The sequence below is a fragment of the Colius striatus genome, chromosome 1 (genome assembly GCF_028858725.1).
Source record: "Colius striatus isolate bColStr4 chromosome 1, bColStr4.1.hap1, whole genome shotgun sequence".
NCBI lineage: Eukaryota > Metazoa > Chordata > Aves > Coliiformes > Coliidae > Colius > Colius striatus.
In genome coordinates this window covers 116,789,822-116,817,445 of record NC_084759.1, presented here as the reverse complement: position 1 = coordinate 116,817,445, position 27,624 = coordinate 116,789,822, and the positions used below count along the sequence as shown (strand labels likewise).

General features: G+C 40.6%; 1 protein-coding gene across 1 annotated transcript; it reads right to left on the bottom strand.

Annotated features, from left to right (window-relative positions):
- Positions 1 to 152: 152 nt before the first annotated feature.
- On the bottom strand, positions 153 to 26,443 carry TOMM70 (translocase of outer mitochondrial membrane 70). The gene is made up of 12 exons (XM_062004214.1): positions 26,063 to 26,443; positions 17,953 to 18,126; positions 16,592 to 16,718; positions 13,931 to 14,040; positions 11,942 to 12,090; positions 10,237 to 10,444; positions 8,533 to 8,667; positions 7,316 to 7,423; positions 6,556 to 6,672; positions 5,618 to 5,715; positions 4,986 to 5,108; positions 153 to 3,759 (listed from the first exon to the last, which is right to left on the bottom strand). Exons 1-12 carry the CDS (start codon positions 26,303 to 26,305, stop codon positions 3,606 to 3,608), a joined length of 1,746 nt encoding a protein of 581 aa, XP_061860198.1. The 5' UTR covers positions 26,306 to 26,443; the 3' UTR covers positions 153 to 3,605.
- Between the last annotated feature and the right edge of the window lie 1,181 nt (positions 26,444 to 27,624).

Below are 27,624 nucleotides of genomic sequence, written 5' to 3'. Positions count from 1 at the left end.
TAAATTAAGCCAAACCCTGAGGCAGCTTTCCCCTCAAAAGATTCCACTCAGTGGCATCATCTATTCCAGCAAGCATTTTGTGGTCTGTACTTCTCAGCTGCATTTGGGTGTGCCCACTGTCCTGGAACTCTTAAGAAACAAGCCACAGAGTATAAGGTGAAATGAAGATTTATTTGTTGAAAAATAAATATAAAAAATGTAACAAATTACCATTTGAGTCAAGTCTCCTGCATTAGATTAGTTGCCTCCCACATACTTGACAACTGGCATCTATGATGGCCAGCACTGGGCTTCAACTTTGAAATCAAAACTGTTACACATCCTTTTTTCTAAACCATCCATGTTTCTGTCCTCACTCTATAAAACGTAGCAGAGCAGGCACTAAATACTACCTTTGGAGGATCAAAATAGTGCAGGGGCTGACCACTTCATTTTAAAAATGCAAAGTGCAGTCTGCAACAGACACTAGAATTGAGTGGGTCTAGACCCTCCTCCCCTGGAATCCCAGATAACAGAGGGATCAAAGTCTGTAGCGAGCTACTTGCGTCACCTCAGCTGAAGCGGTGACACAGGCTCTGTCTTCCTCACTCAGGACCATTTCTGAGCACCATGTTCTTGTGACATATTTTAAGGGGCTCCAGTGTGATCCACTCAGAAGCAGTACAAGCGGGACTAGGAATTTTGGGGGCTTTCAATGACAAAAGTACCCAATCAGTTCTCAGCTAAATAATACTTAACAGCAGTCAATACTCAGTTGCTGTGGTGGTAGAAAACAGGCACTTTAAGTATCCATATTATACATATGCACTGATATTTTGTAAGCACAGAAAACCAGCTGGTAACAACTGTAAAATAGCTCCAGAATTTCAGCCGAAGTTCTTAAAATGGCAGGAAACACAGTACTGCCTGGTGTATCAGGCAGTATTACTACCTGTGCAGCTGGGAAGTCCGGTTCAAGCTGCATCTGAGCTGCTCTTAATAGTTTCAAAGTACAGCTCCTTAGTATATTTAAGTTCAATCTGCTGTTAGATCCCAGCAATTCAAGTCACAACTTCTAGTCTCCATTTTGGCAAACTTCTCTCCAACAGGATCAACGAGGATTTTACATGATCAGAATGAAGCAGCAGGACAGCTCTATGTAAAAGCAACTTCCCCGACTCTAGGATACACTGGGTTTATCCACATATATTTAATACCAGCTTTCTACGTGATTTCAACCTTTTTTTAACCAGCAGCAATACTTGTTCTGACCCCTACTAAAGAAAGCTTTACTCAAAGTTCATGTGCACACCTGGCTTAAAGCAAAACCTCAACTGTATCAGCCACGAAAAAAACCTCAAAAACAAAACCACACAAAAAGTCCCTTTCACTAAAGGGACCTACATAGAGAGAGTGTCAGCTACTCGGATTCTCAGCTTGCTTGGCTGGATTTCTTTTCTTGTGTAATCTTCAGCTCTCCAGATCATACCTCTGTGGGTGATGAAAGCAGTGGAGATAAGCCTTGTTAATTCTCCTCTTGAAGTCAGAGAAGATGAGAGGGAGTCAGTCATTACTAGTTCCTCCTTGATTCTGAGCAACCTCAAATAAGCACAAAGCACCACTGCAGAGAACACTTTCATCGAAACCTTCTCTTATACATGTCAGAGAGAGATACTTGAAGGTAATATTTATTTTTTCAGTTTACAGGTGATAACGTCATTTACAAAAAAAAAAAACCTTACAGACAATGCATCCTTTCAGTGCAGTTTCAAACTAGTTCAAGAACAGGCAAAAGTCTGTGATGATTTGGAATGGTAGTATTCGAGAGCACATGCTTTTTTTTCCCTTAATTCACTGGGTGGGGTAAGGAATGAGGTACAGGTAGGGTGAAGAGGAGAAAATGCCAATGTAAATAAGGCCATGCAAATAAAAACTCCTTGGGAGAACAGGACTCCTCAGTCTGTAGTTCTCAGGTAACTGATGCAGAGATTGGAAGTTCCAGAAGGTGTTTGACACACATTATGTGCAGTGCCCTTGGAAGTTGCCAGTACCTTCCCCCGCCCTCAATTCTACACCAACACTATGATTTCAGATCACCTACCCAGATAGAACAGTTAAATCTTTAGTTTCCACCACTTGACTTCACTGTGGTTGCTGGGAGAGAGGAAGGTCAAGTTGAAAATACAAGCTGCTGCTATGTGGTGGCACGACAAGAGAACAAGACAGTTTGATTGTAGCATGGTTCATTTCTTTAAAAGATGAAATACATCAGACAATTCAGCAGAAGCAAATCTAAGATCTCAGGATGGAAAGTTGCATCAGTTAAGTATTTGCATGAGGGTTATCGAGCTACATCAATCCAGGGAGTGGGAAGGTGGACTGGCTGCCATAGCAGAAAGATCAACACCAAGCAAGAAAGCTCTCTGGGAAGTTCCTAGCTAGAGGAAAAGGCTTTATGCTAGCATTTAATAATTTGCTGATCTGCTATCTGCAGAACAGCTGCTTCATTCCTACGGGATGTGTAATCTTGGACAAGACAGGGTCTAAAGAACAAGGAAAGCAGTACAGGTTCTAAATCCCTCATTTTAAGTCCTAGCCTATGCTCTGTTCCTTATTTCACTTAACCCTGCAGAGAGGCCATTACAAGGAGCAGGTCAGAACACAGCAGTCTGCAGAGTGATAAGAATGTCAACAGTCTATTAGCTATTATTTAAGCAAGAGCATCAGAGATTACAAAGATTATATGCAAGCATGACCTTACCTTGGCAGCTCTACTCCCAGCAGTGCCTTCTGTTCTTCAAAGTCCCTCTGAACCCTCCAGAGCGATTTCCTGTGACATTCCAGCAAGGACTGCTGCACAGGAGCATGGCCTATGTTCCAGTAAAATCTACCCTGAAGCGGTGTTACCTGACCTCTTTCCCCAACCAACCTTTTTCACTAGCTCTCCTATACAGTACGCTAGGGCTTTCTGGGGTGAGGATAGGGATTACCAAATTAATTCCCTAATAGCTGCCACGGGACTGTTTCTAAATAAGTTATGCAGAAGATGGGAGTGGCTTTTAAGGGAAGATCGTGCATGCTTGCATCTATTTACAGGATTTCTCTCCACACTTACTTAAAAAAGCCCCTTCTATCCCTAAACAGTTTGAAAATTATTGTTTTTCCTTTTTGCAAAATTAAAATCAACCCTCAAGGATTAATTTCATATAAAAAAGAAACCTATTTTACAGCACTGACCTAGTATCACCTTTAAAATCAACAGGAAAAAACCCACATGCTGTAATAGTTTTATAAAGCAAAACTCGCCCACAACATAATCACCCAAAAGGAACCAGTGTAAAGTTTTTATTTGCATGGCCAAAGTATCTTCCTTTTGTTCCTCTGCAACTTTATTTCCCTTAGTGCACTTAAAGGCTTTTGCTGCAGAAGGAACAAGATGCAACACTGCACACTTCCTTGAACAACCACTCCAACAACACCTAAACATTTAACAGATGTAGCAAATGACAACACCACGAACAGGAAAAAAACTAAGTTCCACCATTCAAACATGGTCTGCAACAGTGTCTTTAGGGCTGGCTGAAGTGGGCAACTTCACTTTGGAGGGTCATTTCCTCTTCATTTTGTTACAGTGTTGGTGGTTTCAATCCGTACTTCTTTGCAACTTCTGTCTGGGCATAGGCAGCATCACAGAGTGAGTAGAGGTGGGCCATCTCCATTTCAGATTTGGCCAGGTTGATAGCTTTGTTGAACATTTCAATGGCTTTATCCAGATTACCTCTGAAATAAAGCAAAATGAGGTCCAATTAAGACTGGCAGTCTTCTCATCTCTACAGCAACTTTTTCCCTTTGGGAATTACACTCTCCACTATTAACAGCTTAAAAGGACCTTGGGAGGAACCACCATGAGAACTTGAGAAGATGATGAGCAAAGTGCGAGAAGTTGTTACCAAGCCTGAGCAATTAGGACAGCTGTTAAACAGCCTTTCTCTAGAAAGCCCCAATGGGTTGCAGTAGGGGACAAAAACACTCTCCACAAGACACCAAGTTCACAGAAACACAGAATGGTAGGGGTTGGAAGGGACCTTTAGAGCCCAATATCCCTACTAAAGCAAGTCCACCTAGATCAGGTCACACAGGAACGTATTCAGGTGGGTTTTGAAAAACTCCATAGAAGGAGACTCCACACCCTCCCTGGGCAGCCTGTGCCAGGGCTCCCTCGCCTGAACAGTGAAATAGTTTTTTCTTATATTTAAATGGAACTTTTTGTGTTCCAGTTTCTTTCCATTACCTCTTATCCTATCACTAGATACAACTGAAGAAAGTGAGGCCCCAACCTGACATCCACCAGGATGCTCCAAAGTTTGCTACAAAGATAATGCGGGGACATCTAAATGAATTCTTCTCTCCCTTCAAGAAAGTTTGTATATTTAAGAGGAAAACTAACACAGACAAAAGCTCACATAATTTAAATAGCAAATGCTTGCAAAATTTCTCATGGCAATAGTTTATCTGTCCTTTTATGTCTAGATATGTCAAAAATAGACTCAATTATACTCTCAGCTACACTCCAAACTTCTGCACAGAATAACGCATTGGCCTTTCCTCTTTACCCTGTGAACTTGCAAACTGAAATCCTGTTGGAATTAAATCTAAATTGTCAGGCTTGAGAGTATAGCCTAGGATCCTCAGTACAAATGGTCCACTAAGACCTGTTGAAGGACTACGTGACTATGTTAGATAAAAAGAAAACCTAGTTATGGTTAAAGAAGTCACTTTACATGCAGAAAGGAGGTATTTAAATACACACAGACCCATCTGCCTGTTGTTCAGTAAGCATGAAATTGGTGAATAGAGGAACTTGTCAGATTAGAAAGCAGAATTATTGCACAGCGCTGGGGAGAAGATCTTAAGAAAGGAAATCTAAAGGACTACTGTATTACTGAAATTACTACTGTAATTTCAAAGGTAACCAAGAACTCTTTAATGCTGCAATTCAACATTACCTTTGCACTTCAATCGTTCCCATGGTTTCATATGCAAAATCACATTTGTTATCAATTTCAATGGCCTTGCTTATGAGTTCTAATCCTTTGTCTAAATCTTGCTTCCACTGGAGCTGAAGTAAACTAAAAGGAAAGAAAATTTAGCAGAAACTTGACATAGTCCTCCCAAAACCCAGATCACGTAAGGGGAAAAAAAAATCCCAGTGTATTTAATTCCTAATGCAGGGTAGACATTAATTTCATGGCTTTTAAAAACATGTACGTGAAAGTCAGTTTCAGTAAGCCATGTTACCAGTTCAATGACTCCAAAGAAAGGTAAACACCTCCCAAGAAGACTTGTTAGAAGTTGTTTTATGAAAAGGAAAACTTCAGCACAAAGCTGAAATTAAGACAGGGCTAAAGTAAAAGTCAGATATACTTCAAGCAGATACTCAATTAGGAATGAACACTAATGAAACTTTATTGAAACTTACAGTTTAGCCGAGAAAAACTGTAGACATTTACTAGCACTAAGATGTTTTCACAGAGTTATTTCTCCTGGTTAAACTTCTAAACATAAACATGCAATTCAGGTTGATTTATCTAAATATGCCAACCACCCTGACCAAAAGAATGACAAACTCAATACATACCCTTTATGAACGTACGTGGTGGCATTGTCTGGCTCAAGGTCAATGCATTTATCATACATTTCATCAGCCTTGCCAAACTGCTGTTGATCAGTTAGTGCCTGCATCAAAAGAGAAACCTCTGTGTCAATAGGCAACCAAAACATACCCTCTATGCAAGGCTAATTCTAATTAAAACCATATTGATAATGTGAGATGAGCTATAGCTCTCTTCTTGTAGGACAGGCCAGGGACATCAGTTGCCAGAGTTAAGTTTCAAAATTGAGGCCTTTTAGAAGAAAGCTGTTGGGCTTTAAGCACACAGATGACTGATCGCAGTAATCACTTGGTAATGGGAAAACCACAAGCAACTTAAGTGTACTGCAAGTAAAAATTGTTCTACAAGTCTATACCTGCAAGTCTCAAATTCTTCCTTTTTCAAATACACTTCTTTCCAAACAAAATGTATCCATATTGCCCACCCACTTAAAACCACAAAATGTGCATCTTCCTAGAACCAGCAGCAAGTTTTCTTAGAGAAGAAATGACAGTCTCTGTCACAAGTGTAATATCTGTACCAAACTCTGCTTGACCAGGATAATGTTTGTCTGTGACCCTCGTTTCACATGTTTAACTCCCAAATTACCCTGGGGAATCCCTGACCTCCATCCAGTGTGATGCCACAAACATGCAGGAATTCAAGGGGGAGTGTATGCCAGACCTCTGTCTCCTAATAACCACCCTTAACTCTCATCACTTACATTCTGCTCCATTAATTCCCCATCTACTTCCTCTACCCCAGAATATCCATACCCATAAATTCGGGCAGCTTAATAAAGACAGCAAGTGTTATCTCAGTACTTATTCTCAAAGATGTTTCTGTATTATCTGAAGAAATGCATGCTATCAGAAATAAAAGGTGCAAGAGAACGCAACGTATTCTTCAAGAGAGAAAAATTTACCTGAGCATAGAGTGCATAGCCTTCAGCACACTTTGGAAATGTTTTTATGACATCTTCAAAGCCTTTCATGGCTACTTGCACAGGCAAAGGATTATTTCCTGTATAAGCCTGGCGATACTATTCAAGAAAGAAAAAATAAAAGAAAATGTGAAGCAACACACAAAAATAAAGCTCATCAGACCTCTGCTCACCTCCCAAAGTATCATAATAATTACAAGTTCCACGAGGTAACATACCTGTACATTCTACTAAATCTATTTTTAGGAACCTACCATGTGTCCAAGTCTCTGGTAGAGTGGACTTGAGAAGAGAAAGGATGAAAGAAGGAAGCCTTAAGGCCTCACAGTTGCCAACAACCTCCCTCTATTTCAAAAGCCTAGAAATTCCAAGCCTAGATTTCCTCCTTGTTCACACCGTGCCAAGTTGTCCTCAGAGGATTCCAGCATGCAGAGGCACTGTACTAGCTTGAAATGATTTGTTTCCAATTTCTTGATGATGTTGTTTTCCACAACATTAAAGCTTTAAATAAATCAATTTTATGTGATCTAATAAGAGAGAAGTTTTGGTTCTTGTACAACAAAACAGAAAAGATGATCTACTTGTTGAGTAACAAACATTGCAAAATGAAAGTAGCAATCGCTTACTCCAACTGAAGAAGCTTGCATTATTTCTATTAAAACTGAAATGTTTGTTGTCCTACTTTTCCATTAAATTGGAAAAGAAGAAAAAGCACCTGGATAAACACCAGCTTGTTACCTACCAGGGCAAAACATTTCTGTGCTTGAGCCAAGGCAGAATCGGGTCTCAATCGGATACATTCATCAAAGTCTTCTACAGCCTCTTCAATTTGGTCAAGCAGGATCTTCAGCTAACCAGAACAAAAGAAAATCCTATTTCTGTATTTAATCTGTGCTTCAGGCACTTAAGTGGTATTTCAGCTAGCCTTAATTTCTTTTGTCTTCTCCAGTTCAGTTTCAGAACTGCCTGGAAACCTACAAAATGTGAGACTAAAAATCACTGCCATAAAATAACAAAGCCACTGGGGAAACTATGCCTTCTTGCACAAAACCACAATGCCCATGTGTAAGGGACTGAGGATGCCTGCGTTTTAGACTGTTGCCATTACTGCTTTAGCGTTATGTCCAGCCTCCAAAACCAGCCCATATTTCCTCAAGTCGCTCTGCCTATGGACTATTAGGTCATCAAAATGTTTTGGCTTTCCCAGATTGCATTCCAACATTTGGTTTTGGGGTTTTGTTTGACATTCTCATTCCTCCATGAGAGTGGAGCTCACTTCATCATTCTCAAACACTAATTTTGAATTTGCAGAAAACTTAAATTCCCTTCTATCAACATATAACATCATTCTTATTTTTGAACATAAGACCTCTAGAGAGATCTAATGAATGAATGGAGAGAGGCCCTTGATCAATGGAAGTCTTCCTTATGCATTTGACTTCGCATATCTGCATTTCCTTTTTCTTGCAGCACCTTTTTGTATTACAGTTCTGTGGAAGCAGACTGCTCTAGGCCTAGAAATTATTCAAGGACACAGCAGTGTCACAAGCCAGAGGGATGAGCTGGACAGATGCAAGTCCAGGCCGTAGCGCTGCAGATGCTGAGTTCATTGGGAATATACATCTACCGTAACAAAGCTTCCTTCTGCTGCCATGCCGTATCAAGCCCCAGAGCCGCTTTTTTCGGCTCCAAGCACACCTAAGCCCTAATGTTTTTAAGAATAGAGGGCTGAACCTCTGCCACTTGGTGTTCTTTCCTACATCTACAGAAATTAACTGCTTTGGCCTGACCCAAACCTGCAAATTAGACTGCATACCTATTCTGCAACAGATCCAAATTAGGACTTCATGTTTTTCTGCCACAAGCAGTATAAAGTGTCTCTGAGGACATACCAATCTTTTTCTTCTAGTATGTATCGAAATATTCAAGCATTGAGACAAAATCTCTGAAGTTCCTTACTTGTCCTCGGTGGTGGTAAACATCTGCGTTCTGAGGGTCAATATCAGCAGCCATGTTAAAGTCCTGAGTGGACAGCACAGGTTGCTGCTGCTGCATAAACATACTTCCTCGTTTAATCAGAGCATTAGCTCGGAGCTGTTGAAAAAAGTTCAAAGAAGCATTAGCCACTCCAACATTTCTCCCAATTTATGGCTTTGTTACAATTACAGTAATTCTTTTTCATTGGACTCATTTCTCCCACTGGCAGATATCATTCAAAGCAGGAGTAAATTTTTATATTGACTCTAACTCCCTCACTTAATTTCAAATACGTCAGCCTGTGCTTCCACCTCAGAGGATTTTCAGAAGTAAGGTTCACTGTGCTTACAGATTAACCAGCATTTTTTGAAGCAGTTTGATATGCAAATACAATTAATGTTTTTTCTCTTATTATGAACTGATTTTTCAGACCGAATAAGCCTCAAACTCATTTAACTTCCTGTCATGGTTTAGCAAGGAGCTGCTTTTGCTTGGTAACAGGGGGAAGGGGTTACAGTGCAGACCCGGTAAAGAGTTCTCGGACTTTCTCCTGGCTCTGGGGTTCAGACTCACCTCCAGCCCACCTGGGCCAATCTGGTGCCTCTGCCATCACTATTTAAGGACGGGAATTTGAAGTGCTTGGGAGGAGGTGCAAGAGTGGTATAAGATGGAAGTGACCACGCAGACCCCACAGTCAGGAGGGAGGAGGAAGGAAGGAGCAGCACCAGACCAGAGACCCCTCTGCAACCCGTGGTAAGAATACAGCTGTGCCTCTGCAACCCATGGAGGACAACGGCAGGACTGAGAGCCACCAGCAGTTCCGTGTGAGTGTGTCCAAACAGGCAGGAGACTGTGTAAGGAGGTGGCCATGGCACAGGCCATGCTGGAGAGCCTGCAGGCCGCAGAGCAGCCTCACACGAGAGGCAGAGACGAGCTGCAGCCCTTGGGATGAATGGACATTGGAGTAGCCTGTGCAGGGCTGCCTGGCCTGTGAGGGACCCTGTGCTGGAGCAGGGTGGATCAGCAAGGAGCCCGCCTGCCCTGAGAAGAGGCAAACAGCAGAAGTCATCAGGAACAGACTGACTGAAACCTCCATTCCCTGCACCCCTAAGCAGTTCAGCAGTGGAGGAGATAATGTCTTTGTCAGGATAAGGGCTCTGAGCCTGGGAAAAGAGCGGAGGGGTGGGGAGATGGTCTTAAAGGGCTGGTTGCGCTCTTTATCATTGTACCACTCTGTGTTGTGTTATATTTGTTATGTTTTGGGTTTTAAGGTTATGTTTTAGTTGGTGTAGCATTAAATTATTTTCTGTTTTCTTCCCCAAGCCAAGTAGCCTGGTCTGTTTTGTCCTGGACCTTAAGCGGCAAATAAGCTCTCCCTGCCCTTTGGCAATCCTCAAGTCTGTGGTACTTGAGTCTAATCGTGGTCTTTTGTGGCTGGATGGGCCTAAACCACATCACCTCTTCTGTTACTTAGTTTCTACTACTTAGCACAGCTGTCTCAAATATAAGCCCTTGAAAAACAATTTATTAGGAATAAGATGAAAAAACAGTAAATAAACCAAAACACTTCCATTAAAGTATCTGAAAACTTGGAAAAAATAAGCTCTTGAACTATGCTACAAGTTTGTCATCTAACTTCTACATTTTCTCAACCCAGACTACAATCCAGCTGTGACAGATTCTTACCTTCACGTTTGCATCTTCCATGCTGATGACCTGATCTAGGTCTGGTTTGGCAGCATTTGCATTGCCAATAAGTAAGTAGAAGGTAGCTCTCAGAAGCAAAGCTTCTGCCATGTATTTTCCCTCCGCTTCAATTTCTTTTGTGCTTTCACTGATAATTTTGTCATAGTTCTCTTCTTCCATATATTGTTTTGCTCTCAAATAGCCAGAGCTGTAAATGATGTAAAAACAGTTGTATAAATACATTCATTTACTGAACACTGCAATTTCAATCAAGATTTTTCATTAAAACTAACAAATGCTAACTTTTGCTTTACTCAATCGCAACACCAATTACAAATATTCTCAGACAGAGTCATCACAGATTGGAAATGATTTAGTAAAAGAATGGACAAATGACATCAAAAATATAAACCAAAAATGTTTTAAAGCTCTTGAATTTGAGCTTCATTTGTCTTGATTTTTTTTTGTCACATTAAGGTCAGCAACAATCTCTAACTTAAAAATGTCTGGGATGGAATTCCACATCAGAAAAGTGAAATATTAAACCTAGCTAAATCACAAAATCTTAAGGGTTGGAAGGGACCTCGAAACATCACCTAGTCCAACCCTCCTGCCAGAGCAGGACCACTCAAGTGTAGGTCACACAGGAACTCATCCAGGTGGGTGTTGAATGTCTCCAGAGAAGCAGACTCCCCAACCCATCTGGGCATCCTGTTCAGTGCTCCCTCACCCTCAGTGAAGAAGTTTTTCCTTTAATTTCTTTGGAAGCTCTTATGTTCCAGCTTGTAGTCATTACCCCTTGTCCTATCATTGAACATTACTGAGAATAGCCTGGCTCCATCCTCCTGACACCTGCCTTTTATATATTTGTACACATTAACGAGGTCAACCTTCAGTCATGTGTAGTTTATATGTAGAAGAAAGGATTTCACAGCAAAAATTACAGTAAGCACTGCTTTGTTCTCAGATAAGTGTTCTGGATTCAGTGAATCTGCTGGTAGATCAAAACATTCTATCTTACTTCAAATAAACCACAAAGCCATACCACCATTTGCAATGGTTTCTATATCAACAGCAGTGATTGATATCTTCCAAAAATGATCCGGAAAGCAGCAGAGTAAGTAATGCACCATTCATGTGCTGCTCAAGCTCCACTCAAAGAAAGAAAAGGCTTGAGCTTTTCTTTGTCAGAACAAACCTCTCATTTATGTGCAATTTGATTCAAAAAAGATAAATCACCCTTTCAGCCCCAGTTGTTGCAAATCCACAGTTTTCATTAATAAAGCCCCTTTTTTTCCAGCTTGCCTCTTCCCTTCCAATCTCAAGGCTAACTTGCTGTCTTCTTTGAGAACTCTCCTTCAGCATAAAATATTCCTTTCTCTAAAATATCATTCAGTACTCTCCAGTCCTCCCATCTCTTCAGATTTGCTATGATACCATATTAAATATTCAGCATGTCTCCCCAGTCTCATTGTTCTTACTCTGTTTAGTGGATCAAAGACACTTTCAGTTTGGAACTAGCCAATCAACTTTCAGAGAAGTTTCATTTTTAATACTAATCTCATTTCATAAGCTCGTTTTGTTACCACAGGGTTTCCCGTGCCAAGTGCTACAAAAACAACAGCAAGTTACTCTGAGCAGAATATGAAATCACTGAAAACTTAATTCCAATACCAAACAATTCCCAGATGTACTGTACACTCACTTTTCTTTTACTTCAGAAGCCTCTCCCTCCTTATCTTTATCTTCATCTGATTTCTCACCCTTAAGCAAAGGTTGGGAGATTATATCATCTGTGAAAGAACTGAAGTAGGATTTAATGAACTGTGGTGAGGGCATCAGAGGCTCACGATTCTGAAACAGAGAAATGTAATTTCAAGTCATTAGGTAGTAAGATCAGATGGTAAATATGGAAATGGATAAGCAATTGTGATTATAAAAAAATGTATGACTTTCCACTATCTCATTTGATAGTCTGATATTTTTTATGTTTATGGATTAAGCTTCAAGTCACAACACAATACCCATCATCAGCAGAAATAAAGTGAAGATACTCAAGAGAGCAGGGAGATAATATCTCTCTGCATGTGTGTCTAGAAATGAGGACTCTTAGGACATCATAATACATTGGACAGATGTACTAAGACTGTATGTGTGCATACATATGGGATGAAAAATGTAAACTGGCAGTTTAAGCACGAGCCTAAATTCAAGTAGTTCTGAATGACAATTTGCCCCTTTCTCCAACTTGTCTCAGAGAAGCTGCTGTCTATTGTTACATTGAAGACTTAATAGGGCAGTATCTTAACTCTACATGGAGCTTGACCCAGATCCCACGTATTTTACTTGAAGTCCCAGAAGTGACATCTCTCAGGTACCAAATCCTTTCTGCAGCTAAAATATATTTCTTGCTCGAAATAAACACTGCACACAAGAATTACAATTCAGTCTCTCCTGTACGAGGTCAGAATGCACTTTCCTCAATTTATTAAGTTCTGCTGTAATGCTGCCTACTTTAAGCACACCTATTTTATGACGCTACCACCACACTAATAACACAATTCATGTTTTGTTACCTTGACACCACACACTGATGCAAATTCCTATAGGAAAGAAATTCAGCATCTCAAGACCAACATGGATTTCAGAACTTCAACCACCATCACAAAAACCAAGCAAGAATGTTTTAACAAGCGAGAAGTTTTTAATACCTGTCCCAACTTTTTCATAAACTTAGAGGCACTGAAAATTACTGCTATACTGTATTTCCCTATACTTCCCTACTTCTCTCTTCTGCAGTTTCCAAACATTAACTCAAAGACATCGGAGTCAAAACAGAAATGTACAAGTATGGACATTTATTTACAGAAATGGAAAGGAAACAGCCTGCGACTGAATGTTCCAAGTAATCTCTCGCAGTTAGGAGATGAAGGTGTATTTTCCAAGACAGAATCAGTAACTCTGACCATTAATATGTGACTTTGCACCACATCATTTTTTTCTTAGGCAGTGCTTGTTTGCTTTTATTTTTTTGAAATTGAAAAAACCCCTAAACTTAAAAGGGTGTTATTTTGCCACTTTCTAAAACACAGGAATTCTGCTGTCAACTTAATCTTCCCTCCATGAAATTTCTATTTATAAAACCAAGAATACCTTGGGAGAAAAAGTCCTCAATCATCTTTCTTCTCATTTTAAGCTATTCATTACATATGGAATGAATACTTTTACTCATTTTCAATTATTATATATAAACCTTTCTATCTTAACACACATATCTAACTCTACTGCCTGATGCTCAACTGAATATATGTGGCTACTGCTGTTCCAACATATCCTGCTTCCATTATGTTGAAAGTCACAAAAAGGTACGGCAAAACACCAACTTGGAGTGTCTCCTGAATGCCATAATAAATGTGATTATTAAAGGGAAATAAATGTCAGAAATAGACCTTTTCTGCCCTACTGAGGCTTCAGAAATTTTGGACGGGTCCTACAGGAAAGCATCATCAGTACAAAAGGATGAAAACAGTAAAACAACATTGGTACAACAGTACAGTTTGTACAAAACCATTCATGTCAATGCTTACAGTTCAGCAGATGAAGATCAACTTGCTTACAATAACTGACAGAATGCCAACAATCAACATTTCAACATTTCAGTCAGGTGAAACCAGAATTTGTCAGCAAGTCCTACCTTGTATTTCTCTTTGGCCTTTTCTTTTCCAAGGAGTTTAAGAACTTTATCAGCTAATAACATACTTTGCTGGTTTTGGAAGGCTTCTAAAATGCAAACTGCAGTGACATCTAGGAAACAACACAACAAAGTGAGATTAAAGACAAATTCTAAGAGTCACTGGAGTACACTAAAATGTGCCACTGTTACAATGTGTCACTGCCAAAGTAACACATGTCTTGTTCGAGGTTAAAAGCCCCTAATTCCAGTTTGCTGCAGTTACCATGCTTTCCAGGATGCAAATTTGTATCCAAAACTGACCTCCTTGTGATAACAGGATTTCATGACAGTGCATGAAAGAAATTACATTTATTTTTATCTTGTTGTTTTTATCTAGAGACAAACACACTCAGATAAACACTGAAAATGTACACCTCAAGCAGTAACTTAGAGGAGACTAATTATGTTCATAATATGTTAGTATTAAACGTGCTAACACAGCTTCTCTTCTGGAAATGATCCTAATTTTCTACTTTTAAAATTCACATTCAGTCCCATCACATCTTGCTTCTTCCTCAGTTTAAGGAGAGTTTTAATCTTCTCATATTACATCTCAAATTTTCCTGCTCCCTCTGTGACTTTAGAATACAGCAAGTTTAAGAGAAATACCTTGCTGGCCTATTTCAAGTGTTAGCTCACATCACATTGCTTTCATTCACACACGGAAGCCTCTCCAAGTGTTAATGCACTCACGGTACATTGTATTAAACATATAGTAACATATATTAATGATAAATAATTAATATTACATTAACATGACATCAGTTATTCCTCTGGATCCTCTGGTTACTGCACTACTATCACTGATTTTTCCTGTTTAATTTTCACTGAAACATCAGTGAAGATTAACAGAGTTTAGACTTGAAATTCTGGTTGAATACACTTGAAAAGCAAGTGTTTTACCCTGGAGGTTTAGTATAGTTTCTGTAATTCTATGCTGCTATAGGCACTACTATGTTATCATATATACAGTAACTCCCTGCAATTCTGGTATGGTCAAGTAGCACATTAGAGTCTCCAGCAAAACATGTCAGACCCAGAAAGAGTGTGAAAGACAGTGTGCAGTACTGCTGTGCTGTAAGACCTTAGCAGGCATGCTTTGCCCAAAGCAAGCAGCTGTGAACTAGTGCCCAGTCTTCCCAAGTTATACTGCCAGGAATCACTGGAGGACGTTTTTGCTGATGAGGGAGTGGTTTTGGAGGGATTGGCTTGGTTTTGCTTTCGCCCACTACATTGACATCCCCTACTTCCTGAGACTTTACTGGCCATATGTGGCTCGCCGGTAAAAGCAGTACTGTATTAGAAAAGTGGTGTAGGTCAGTACAAGTAAGTAATTTTCAGATCTGAGAAAACTGCAAGCTAAAAATCAAACACAAATCAAGGTTGAAAATAATTGCCACAAACAATACTGATACTAAAATAAAAAAGAAGTCAGATTTAAAAGCTACCCTACAGCAGGGACACCTGATCTCTCTTGGAGCTTTTATCATCTGTCAGTTTATCACAACTACATAAAGTTTATATCTTATTATAACACTCTGGAAGTGCAGCTGTTAGTCAATTAATGATTGAAAAGGACTACAGTACATCTAAGTAGCCTTTTTCTTGCCACTGTGGTCTTACAGGGCAGAAAGGCATTCTGCCAGCAGATAAATAAACATATAAAATAAAGTTCCATATCTTATTTAACTTCTAATTTAGCAGATCTAATTCTTAACTGTTGCACATAATGAGACTAACTTAATTTAACAGATTTGCCAGTCAGAGCATGGCCTTATGTTCTGTCCTTCTTTGGTAATGTACACAGCTGAAAATTTCATCTGCCTTTTAAACCTTACATCAAGCAGGAATGACTTCACTTGATGAAATTTAAATAGGTCTTTTCAAGCAGTGTCCCTTAGTTTAAAAATGCCCTCAGACAACACATCTGACCTGTCGCTTCCCTCCAGTTTCATGGCTTGTCAATCACATATTTCTCACAGTTCACAATATATTCTCTTAGGAACAGTATTTGGAAGGATATAACACAGTGATTTCTGCTAAATATATGGTGTTTATATATATATATATATAAGTTAAATCTGTTCCAACCTTCGTAACAGTTATAGATCAGAATTAAATGTTACTGACACCGTTTTCCCTTAAATACCTGCCAAATGCATTTAAATAACCATAATACTCTTGTTTCTGACCATGGATCTCCACCTACAAAAACCCCCTTTGTTTCTGAAGTAGTACCATTTCTCTAAAACAAACAGGGAAGAAAGTTTGTTTACTGTTTGGAAGTAGAATGGCTGTTGTCCAGGTGGGTTCTCAATTCAGCATATTAGATGAAGTCTATTCTAAAACACAGGGAGTTTCCTAGAAAAATAATACTTAGAGTGGTTACAGTAAAATCCATTTCTCAGCAGCTATTTCAGATGTAAGCAGCTTGAAAAATAGGAAAAGTTGTCTTCTTACATGAGAAAAAAATGTATTTTCAGTAGTTATGAACAGTTTTAAATAAATACTTCTGTATTATTGTAGTTACAGAAGTAAAACCAAAACAAATTCCAGAAGTTATTATCTCCAAAGCGTCTGAGCCAATTCCACTTTTAAGTACACACATCCAGAGACACTCACCTTCTAAACATTCCTTCTTATTGTCTAGTTTCTCATGAGCCTTTGCGCGTCTGAAAAGAGCTTTTACGTACTTAGGATTAAGCTCAACAGCCTTTGTGCAGTCTTGTGCCACTTCTGTCCATTTTTGCTGTGTATAGAAAAGCATTACAATGAGAGAGGCCTTACTCAGCTGCATTATATTAGCTTTCTACTACCTGTTCCAGGGACTTGCCCACCTAACAGAAGCTGCAGTTCCCAGGACTCTGGTTCTACCTGCTTGCTTTTATTTCTGCAAGTTTCTCAGTAAGAAACTGCCAGGCACCACTGGAAGCCATCTGCACCAGAAGAGCCACAAAACAGAAAAGGAATTCCTACAGCAAAATGTAACTAAACAGTTGTACATGGCAGAAAATAATAAGATGATGTGAAAATGCTCGGAGGAAGTAATACCAGGACTGAAAGACTGGTACAAAATAAACAGAAGAAAAGATGAGAACGTAACAAAAACCAACAAACAAGTTTACAAAAGTGCTAAAACATTTCGTGTTTAAAATTGTTATTTCCATTTACTACACTACGTTACTACAAAGGGATGATGAATGAATATGTAGAAGCAGAGCTGGCCAAGGTACTGAGAACTAAAAATCTCTTTATCTGGAAAACCGATGATCAAAACAGGCTTTTCTACTAACTGAAAAAGAGGAAGCCTCTACCTTTGGGATACATTAGAGCATGAATTAGTGTAATAAGTAGTATTTGATTAGACAAGTGATGGTTTATATCTCTTCTAATTTTCAAGATTAGATTTCTCTAATCACACAGTCTCTCACTTGAGACTGTACAAAGCTGATTTTTCCACTCCTGTATACAGCTCACCAATTTGACCTCAGAATCAAATCTACTGATACCACACTAAACAACTCTAGTTGACTTCTGAAACTGATATCATGTATACTCAGCTGTCAAGTAAATGCTACTTCGACACAGGTTAAATATAGGTCTTGGGCTTTAGTAGAATTTCTGTGATTTTTTTTTTCGTTGTAGTTTCATTTTTGAAGTAGCACCCTTCCCAAATCTTTGGCCAAAAGGAAGCAAAATGAACTTACATACAAGGAAATCGTTACAGAGGATAATAAATTAAATCTTTGTCTTACAAGAAAGAGACACATAAGAATTACATAAGATAGACTGAGAATAGTTAACAGAAAATAATTTTATTTATGTGGAAATGTACAATGAGCTAGTGAAAAACAGCTGCAAGCAACAGTATCTTGTGAAGGCAGCAGATTTCATCGTCTGAAAGCTTTTGGTGAACAGAAGTGAACACACAATTTATAAAGCAACTTTTAAGAATGAAAACAAAATTATCTTTAATTTCTTACCAGTTGTTCATAGGCAGCAGCTCTATTTTGATAGAAGGTAGAAAGATCAAGGTTCTTCTCAGGAGGGCAGAGGCTGATTGCCTCAGTATAACACTGAATAGCTTGCTCATATTTTCCTGCTTTAAAATATTTGTTTCCTTTGTTCTTGGCTGCCTGGGCTCTGTCAAGAGGGCTCTGAAAAAAAGAAAGTGATAGGTCATTTCAAATAAGAAAAGCATCACTGCACGCAAGCTATGCACTTAAGGGCTGGTCTTCAAAGATATCAAACAGATCTGAGTAGTAAACTCTAGCCTAGACTTCTGAAATGCTCCTTTCATTTCCTGGAAAAACAAAACAGATGGGTTTTTGGTGGGGTTTTTTTTCAAGTGTATCGGATAGGAGACAAACTTGTAAAAGATTCACTGCAATGGAACTAAACAATGCAGTGTTCTCTCTTTGGAAAGCTAAATAGGTTTTAATCCTGACATGACTAGTGATCAGAAAAAACAACAAGATAAGTTATTTCTCCAAAAACTAAATATGTGAAGACAACAAAACCCTCAAAGTGTTTCAAATAGGATGAGTTTCTTACTGAAATATAGATAGCCTATTGGACCAGAGCTGACTCAGCACACTATAAATTAAATATGGGAAATGCTTTGTAGAAAGACCTACTGAGCAAGTCAAATAAAACCTGTAGGGATAACAAAGCTGGTTTTCCTTCCATACACTACACCAATTAACTAACTTTACAGCTAACTCCTCTACATCTTCACACAACCTGCTTTCATACAACCATGACTACAAAGTGCTGGACCATCGTGGCCTGTCATTCTTAGCAGAGGATGGAAAACTGTGCTAACTGGCCTGTGACCCTGCTAAATGAATCTTTATGTTCTGTACCTTCTGTTGATCATCTGCTGTCTGTAGAAACCAACACTGCTACCTGTAACTGCTAGATTTACAGATCGGTTATCCAACGTTGTAGTTTGTAACAAAGCACCCGTAAAAAGCCTCTCTTTACCAAAGGAGTATGACCTACATTCAAGAAATACAGAGCTGCCAAAGATCTTAACATTCACCTGGGCTTCTGTTCCTCTTTTACAGCCTAGTTGCAATGATCAGCATTTTGGGACAGTTCAGGCTAACCTGTCAGACCAAAATGAACACACGTATGAGCACACATGACATTCTATTAACCTCTCTCAGGAGAAAAAGAGCAGAAACTGGGGGCACTATTGCCTTAAACAACTGCTGCAGGATTCACTACATCTCACCTGTTCAGTCCCATGCATTGAAAAGATCATCCGTCATTTGCTGGATGTGGTCAATGCTGCACTTTGACCATACTTCTGCTACCTCTCCTCCCTCATCATCCACCACCAGCACTAAACTACAGCCAAATGGCTGTAAGACAAACTTGAAGATATCTTTGCATTTCATCAGTCTGTTTCCCTTAATGTGTGTTCATTTCATGCCAGTCTAACTATTTTTAGCATGTAAATGATTTTTACAATGAAAAAATCTGAGGGGAACTCAGGAGCTCCTGTACAACTCCCCTATTAAGGCCTGATTTCCAATCATAGAACCAGATAATGGGTACCAGTCTTAGTTTCCACATAAAAATAGGCCTCCAAATAGAACAAAAGCATCCTTGAGTACAGACTTACAAGCGAAACCATATAAGGGAGGGAATTTCTTAAATATCCCTACTGCCAGAAAAGCTCCTTTCTCGCAGGTTACCAATCACTAGGCTTATCGCAAATCATTCTACACTCTGTTGTTCACAGAACAAGATTATCTGTGTGGCTTTTAGATTTCTGCTTTTTAATGACTTAAATTAAACGTAATATTATTAACCTCACTCTTTTCTGTACATTGTGTATAACTATGGATACACAAACCAGAACTGGAGTGCAAATATTTTTTTCTGAGGGCCACTTAACTGTGTGTTTGCCAAGTTGTTTCTTTAAAATTTAATCCAAGACTGAAAAGGTTACATTTACTTCAACTATGTCCTAAATTTAGCTCCCAATACAATAACGTTTCTCTTTTAACTAAGGGAAGGATTGTGTATATGCAGCAGACAAACTTAAGTGCAAGTCAGCTTGATTTTTTTCCTTCTGCACTTCCATAGACAACCACATTAGAAATATCTTTGTGAAATAATCTACAGAATTCTGTGCTGTTCCAATTTACTTGGTAACAGAAAGAAAAACACAAGATGTGGGCCATGATGTAACATTCATACATGTGTTCCCAGTATGAAAATTACTCAAGACTGCAGAGATTAAGCCTACTCTACAATTAGAATACTACTTTATGATTACTGCCAACTCCTTTAGCTGAAGGATTTATTACCCCAATATGTGCCTCAGGCTCACTGGTCCATCTGCACTCTGACAGCCCTGCACCGCAGCCCCTGCATAAAGACATATGCTGCAGATGAGGACTACTGGACAATATCCAAATGCAATGCCTGCTCCAGTGTCAAGTGTGGCACAGGAATTTTAACTGGAAGCAAGAAATCTGTAGTTCTGTGGTTGTCACTGGTGCTCTGCAGATTCTTGGGAAGCACAACATCTTCAGACAAGCTTGGGCATGATGCCACAGGAAAACCCATTAAAATTAATACTTCTGTTATAAGACATCTTTGGTTTGTTGTTTTGGGGTTTTTTTTGTTTGTTTGTTTGTTTTTTACAAAAAAGTTCAATAATTTCTGTTGAAATTACATATTGAACTTCACTAACTGCAGTAGAACCTGATGACACCAAAAGCACTAAAAGGCTACATCTTATTAAGTATCTTCTTTTCCATTGGTATACTTTTGCTCTTTGTTTTGGGTTGTTTTATTAAAGAACTCATGTCGCCTTATATGCTGCAATATCTTTTCATAATAGCACAAATAAGAATGTGAAGAGCAATTCTTAACATAAGATCAATTTATGAAAAAGTCTGTCAAGCCTTATATTTAACTCTGCTGACATTTTGAAGCTGTTGCTTCTCAGCTCTCCAGTCCTTCTGAACTCCTACACTGAAGATGTACACGAATAAGAAACTGGTTATGCAAACTTCTTGCACCTCACACACAAACAGCCAAAAATCCCTCACACTTTCTCCTGTTTTCTTGCACCTGTAACAATTCTAAACATTGTTTTCCAATTTCACTGCTTCTCCTCACCTGACCCATTGCCATCCTATGTGCTACACTGGACATTTTATGTCCCTAAGGTGAAGGACTATTTTATTTTTACTTTTGGCTGGATCCATGGACCAAGGCCAATTATATGAGGTTTAACAGGTCCTGTACTTGGGCCACAACAAACCCATGCAGAGCTACAGGCTTGGGGATGTGTAGCTGGAAAGCTGCTAGGCAGAGGGACCTGGGGGTGTTCACTGATGGATGGATGAATATGAGTCAGCAGTGTGCCCAGGTGGCCAAGAAGTCCAAAGACATCCTGGCCTGTATTAGAAATAATGTGGCCAGTAGGGCCAAGGAAGTGATTGTCCGCCTGTACTCACCACTGGTGAGGCCACATCTCAGCTACTGTTCTGGGCCCTCACTGCAAGAGCGACAATGAGGTGCCATTCAGAGATGGGCAAAGATAGTGAAGGGTCTGGAGAAAAAGTCTGATGAGGAGCAGCTGAGGGAGCTGAGGACTTTTAGCCTAGAGAAGGCTGAGGGGAGACATGATCACTCTCTACAACTACCTCACAAGAGGTCATAGTGAGGTGGGAGTTGGTCTCTACTCCCAAGTAACGAAAGACAGGACAAGAAGAAACTGTCTCAAGTTACACCAGAGAAGGTTTAGATTGGATATTAGGAAAAACTTCACTGAGAGGGTTGTTAAACACTGGCACATGTCGCCCAAGGAGGTGGTGGAGTCATCATCCCTGGAGATATTTAAAAGATGCATAGATAGCCATCTTAATTGATCAATTTACAAAAATACCAAAGTAGTGTCCTGGTCTAGACCTCTTTTTTCCCCTCTCCAAGTGAGAGGACCCTCCTGATGAGACCAGGTACCAAAAAAGGTGTTGTTTTCTGAATGCTTATCTTTCCACCTCTTTTTTGACTAACGTTTTCCTTATCTCAGACCTATACAGAAAGGCATTAAACAAGTATAAATGGTTTTAAGATCCTCCTTAGCCCTAAAACCACGACGAGAAAAAGTATGTCCACATGAGCTTTAGACGTAAATTCAGAGAGTAAGTAATGATATACTACAGTTACAAATAATTAAGCTCAAGTTTACAGTACAATTTATAAATGTTTTCCAGCAGTCACCTTCCTTTTCAATGCGTTTGCTATTCATCCCTACCATAAACAAGCAAGCTGCCAGACCTGCCAAGAGTCTAACAATTGTTCTACTGCTATTATACACACATTTCCAAGTTTCCTACACCTGTCTGCTACAGCTGACATGAAACACAGAAGACATACAGTAGGTAAACAGTGAGATTTATTAGGCAATAGGTGCACAGTACAACAGAAATGACTTTTTCCATACTTGTATTAGATCGATTCAGAGCAAGTATCAATGTAAGTATATCTAGACAAACGGGTTTAACTTGCTCATAAACTGATCTAGTGTCACAACAGTGAGACAGGCAACATTCAGCAACTGCTATTAAAATAGATAATGGAAAGAAGCCATACTAGTTGGCTGCTGATCCCAATATGTGGCACCACACAAGCCAAGGAGTTTGGCAGCATCACCCACCACTGCTGCACTCGAGGACTTAATCCAGCTCAGAGGAAAATGTGCAGAGACAGTAAACTGCTATGGACCCAAAAGGCTTTCTCTGCAATACACAATACCAATCTCTGCTCAATGCTTCCTCACATACCAAAACTACAGAGTTAGTCTATGAACTTGCTGAAAGAGTTAAAGGGTGAGATTTGGACCATCATAGACTTGAAAAAAAGAAGTGATTTTAATGAGAAAAAATACTGAAACAACCAATATGTTAACTCACTGACTGATGAGTGCTCACTCCTGTCAGACAAGGAGGGTATAAACTTGCTAAGAATTGACCGTAGAATAAGTAAAGGTGAATCAATTGGATATAAAACAATGCAATAAATGCAAAGCACTTTGCAACATGCATTACAAACTAAGACAGCATGTAAAAAGCAACTGCTGTTACTAATGAAAATGCATTCCATCTAAACTATAAGAAATGACATTTTCTGTAATGAATAGATGGAATTTGACTTCTCAACCTTTGAGTCATCCATAGGTGCAGTTTTATCACCAGCACTTAACTCGTTCAATAATACCATCTACTGTGCTGTTGAGAAGCTATGCTTACAGAAGAAGGAATCTAAAAAGTAGTTCAGCATTTCCCATTATAGCACCTATGCTAAGGGCTTCTGCCAGCACAACGTGAGTCACATAACACACTCTTGGCCACTGCATCTATGCAAGGAGAACCCTCTATTGCTAATACAGCCTGGGGGAAAAAATGTGAGGCCTCCACAGCAGGTAAAAGAAAAGCTTTACCTGTGTACAAAATAGCAAGGTCTGTATAAAGAACAATAAAGATTTTAGACTTTATATATTTTCATAGAACAAACAAAATTTCAAGGCTGTGCCTTCAGTAAGAGTGAACACAGCACCAAATAGATACAAAAGCTGATTTAATGAAAAAAAAAACCCAAGAGTTTGAGTCTTAAGTTACATTTATGAGTAGAAGGACAGTTACCCGACACACACATACACACAGCTGTTGGCAGGGCATTCATGATTGACCTTTGTGTTTTTCAAAATACTTCCCTCTTGTGTCTACATTGTGAAATGAATTATTTGCTCTTATTCATTGTACAGATTTTTATTTGAAATCTGTCTTGATTTTAAAAAAATACCCCACCACATTAGAAAGGCAATACAATACAATACAGGTAGTTAACAAGTCAAGCATCTGCACTGAGTGTGTTTTCAATCAAGAGTCTTATCAATAATATCCACAACTAATAAAATGTGTGGAAACAGGAAATTCTCCGTACACATATAAAGCAGCCGAGGGAACCTACAACCACATTCATTTTCCTGATGCAGCTATATTTTGACCAGATAGACAATTATCTTACCTGTCAGGCGAACCTGAGATAATCTTCTACAGCCTTCCTAAGTAATACCTCTCATTCATTTACAGTATAACCAATGACATTCTTCAAAGAACTCTGGATCATACCGCTCAACCATATACTTATTTCTAGATGCATATACACTTCCAGTAATTTAACTGGTGTAACAATCTGAAAGACCTAGACATGCAGTATTTTAAATCAAGTGCTCTGTAAGAGTTCAAAATGTTTGAAGTGCTTGCTTCAAGTAACTACAGAATTATTACAAATCACTTGATAATATATACTTCAATTCAGAAATAAAATCAATGAAGTCAGTTAACATACTAACAGCAAAGTCACTGCATCTACACAAAGGTGACAAGCAGCCTGCAAAACAGAGCTCACATGCAGCAAGCACCCTACCATAAATATACCTGATGCTCTTTGCAGCCACAAACCAAAGTTACCATAGTAAACTAATACAGTTGCTCTAAGCTACTTGCTCAGTGCTGTTATCCATGAAGGAACAGATCACATAATTCAAGTAACTGCCTCCAGGTCCACCATAGGTTTTGCAGCTCATTACCGCTTCCAGGAATACCTGACAGTACCTACGATTCACTACCTATGGAAGCTGCCACCCTCCTCACCACTCCCATGTATTCCTGCCATTGCCTGCCGACTCATGTGACACTCCATCACTAAAATGATCATGGTTAAAGCCAATCTTTTTCCAATTTCCCAAAGCTGATTTTTAGTCCCTTGGTCACTTCAGACAGCAAGTGCAAAGTGTGGTCTAACAGTTCAGAGCATTTTGGTTGGTACATAAGAACAGAAGAAGAAAATACAGGAATATCTTAGTGGGATTTTCTTAACAAGGCCAATCAGTTTGTCAAATCATAGAATCACAGAAACTCAAGGGCTTGGAGAGACCTTGAAAGATCATCTAGTCCAACCTGCCTGTCAGAGCACGACCACCTAGAGTAGGTCACACAGGAACTCGTCCAGGCAAGTTTTGAACGTCTCCAGAGGAGACTCAACAAGCACCTGGTCAGCCTGTTTCAGTGCTTTAAATGTGCACCACAGCAATATGTGACCGTCGCTGTACACCTGTGACTGCAGATGTGCAGAAAGTGCATCTTAAGAGGCACTTTTCCACATACAGATGTACAAGCAAATGATGGATCTGATCTGGACTCTGATCTTCCATGCTGCCCTTAAATTTTTGTATAGACTGTTCTGTCTGAAAATTCTCAGAATGGTAATTTACAACAAGATAAATGTAAGTTTTGAAAGCATATTTGTTTAAACAATCTCTGAAATCCCAGTTGCTTGAACTGCATGACTTTTGTATTTTCACGGGAAATATTTAATTTAAAAAATATTTTGCCTGTGTTTTCTTTCCACTCTGCTGTATCCAGCATCTCAGAGTAATAGACAACAGACTACGGCTTACTTTTGCAAACACTGCTCCTGGAAGTAACTTACTTATAGCCATGTGAGACCCCAGAAGCAATCGAGACCTGTAATACTCACCTAGTTAACGCATACTTCATCATAAGGCGCATTCAGTAACGTACTTATGCGAGTGCCAGTGGGAGGACTGGAACAAACACACACGTTCTGAACAGAGAACCAACGGCGGCAAAATAAAGAAAAAGCCGCGAACGTTAACGCCCGGTTACGAGCTGCCCGCGGTTCCACGGGACGACCTCCCAGTCAGTGTAGGTAGAGCCTACCTCAGAGGATGCCACCCCAGCGCACCCGCTGCACCATGGCTCCATCCCCTCGCACGCGTCGGACCGAGACTTTTGACAACCGCTTCTTGGACCAGGCCAGTGGCCTGCCCGGTCCTTCCTCCCGCCGCCGGTGGCGGCGACCTACTGCCTCCCCGGCGCTCAGGCCCGGACACCCGATGCTCGGCGGAAGGCAAGCCCCATCCTTGCAGTTCAAAGCGGAGCTTCTCCCCTGCCCTGCCCTTCCCAGCCCTGCCCCACAGCGCCGGGCACTAACGGCCGCGGGGGGTGTGGTTCGCGCCAACCGCCGCCGCGCGCTCACCGTCTCCTCGCGGCCGGGCCCATCGGGCTGCCCGCTGCCGCAGGGCCCGGGGCTCACCCGCCCCTCGGGGGTCCTCCTCTCGCCTGCACCCTTGCCGCCGCGCCGGGCCGCCCGCCGCCCCCACAGGTAGAACGCGCCAGCGCCCAGCAATATCGGCGCTCCCAGCACCAACGCCAGCTGCCAGCGGGACAGCCCCGGGCCGCCGCCGCCGCCCGTCGGCTCCACGGGCTTCGAGGCGGCCATGACGCGCTCACACCGCCGCCCGGGGGAGGGGAGGGGAGGGGAGGGGAGAAGGGGGTCACCGGACGCCCGGGGCACGCCGGGAGGGCACGGGTCACGCAAACACTTCCGCCCGCCCGCCGGTCCCGCCGCCGCCGCCTGCTGGAGCGGCGGTACATGCGCAGGCCCGCCGCGTTCACTGGCACCGCGGCCCGAAGGCGCCCGCGGCGAGGACGTGTGCGCAGTCCGCAGCCGCTCTGGGTCCCGGCTGTCAGCCTCGGCCCACAAACTCTAAACGTATCTCTAGTTCTGCATTACGTTGGTGCAGGAGGAGTTTCTGGATTGTGAACGCATATAGTTTCTAGGACTTTGTGTAGCACCATTTTGAAGCAAAATTATCCTTGCTACAAACACTATTTTTCATTACTCTTTTTTTCTTCTTTTTTCTTCTTGTTTTGTGGGGTTTTTTTTCCCCTTCTTATCAGTTGAAGCTGGAATAAAAATAATATGCAGCATTGGATTTTTCTTTTGTATGAAATATATACAAATATATACAGGTATCTAAATGGTGTGTGTCAGGAGGTTGGGGCATCACTTTTTTCTGTTGTATCCAGTGACAGGACAAGGGGTAATGGGATGAAGTTGGAACATAGTAAGTTCTATTTAAACGTAAGAAAAACCTATTTTACTGTGAGAGTGAGAGAGCCCTGCCATGGGCTGCCCAGGGAAAGTGTGGAGTCTCCTCTGGAGGTTTTCTCAAATACACTATTCACAGACGCGTTACCTCAGTTACTAATTGGCCAGGTCTTGGTTTGCTGTGGGTCCATCTTAGAATTGACTGGACTGTAGCCCTATCAGCTACAGGGGAAGCTTCTGTCAGCTCTTTGTTTAAAGAAGCTGCCCCTGTAGCCCCCTGTTACCAAAACCTGGCCTAGACAAAACCACTACAGACTGCTTCCAATAAGAAGCTGGATTTGGATCTCATCCTCCTGAGCACTCTTCTAACACTAACCCAACAGGTTCTACAGCCTCAAAGCCCTCCTCTGTGTTGTCCTGTCATGTCCCATGGCATGTAACATATCTTCCAGTTTCACATTACACAAACAACAGTTGTATGGGCCACAGCAGGGTTTTCATGTTATATAAGATTTTGACATAAGAAAGACACGAAAATATTACACATCCACAACACATTACATACAGACTCAGGGAGACCCTCAGCACAGGCATCATGTAGTGTAGATGTGACCAACCTAGACGCTTGATCTCAGGGCCAGAAAACAGTCCTTAGTCCAGTTCTATTTTGTGGTGTAGGCAGTGCCTATATGCCTTACACCCAGTGC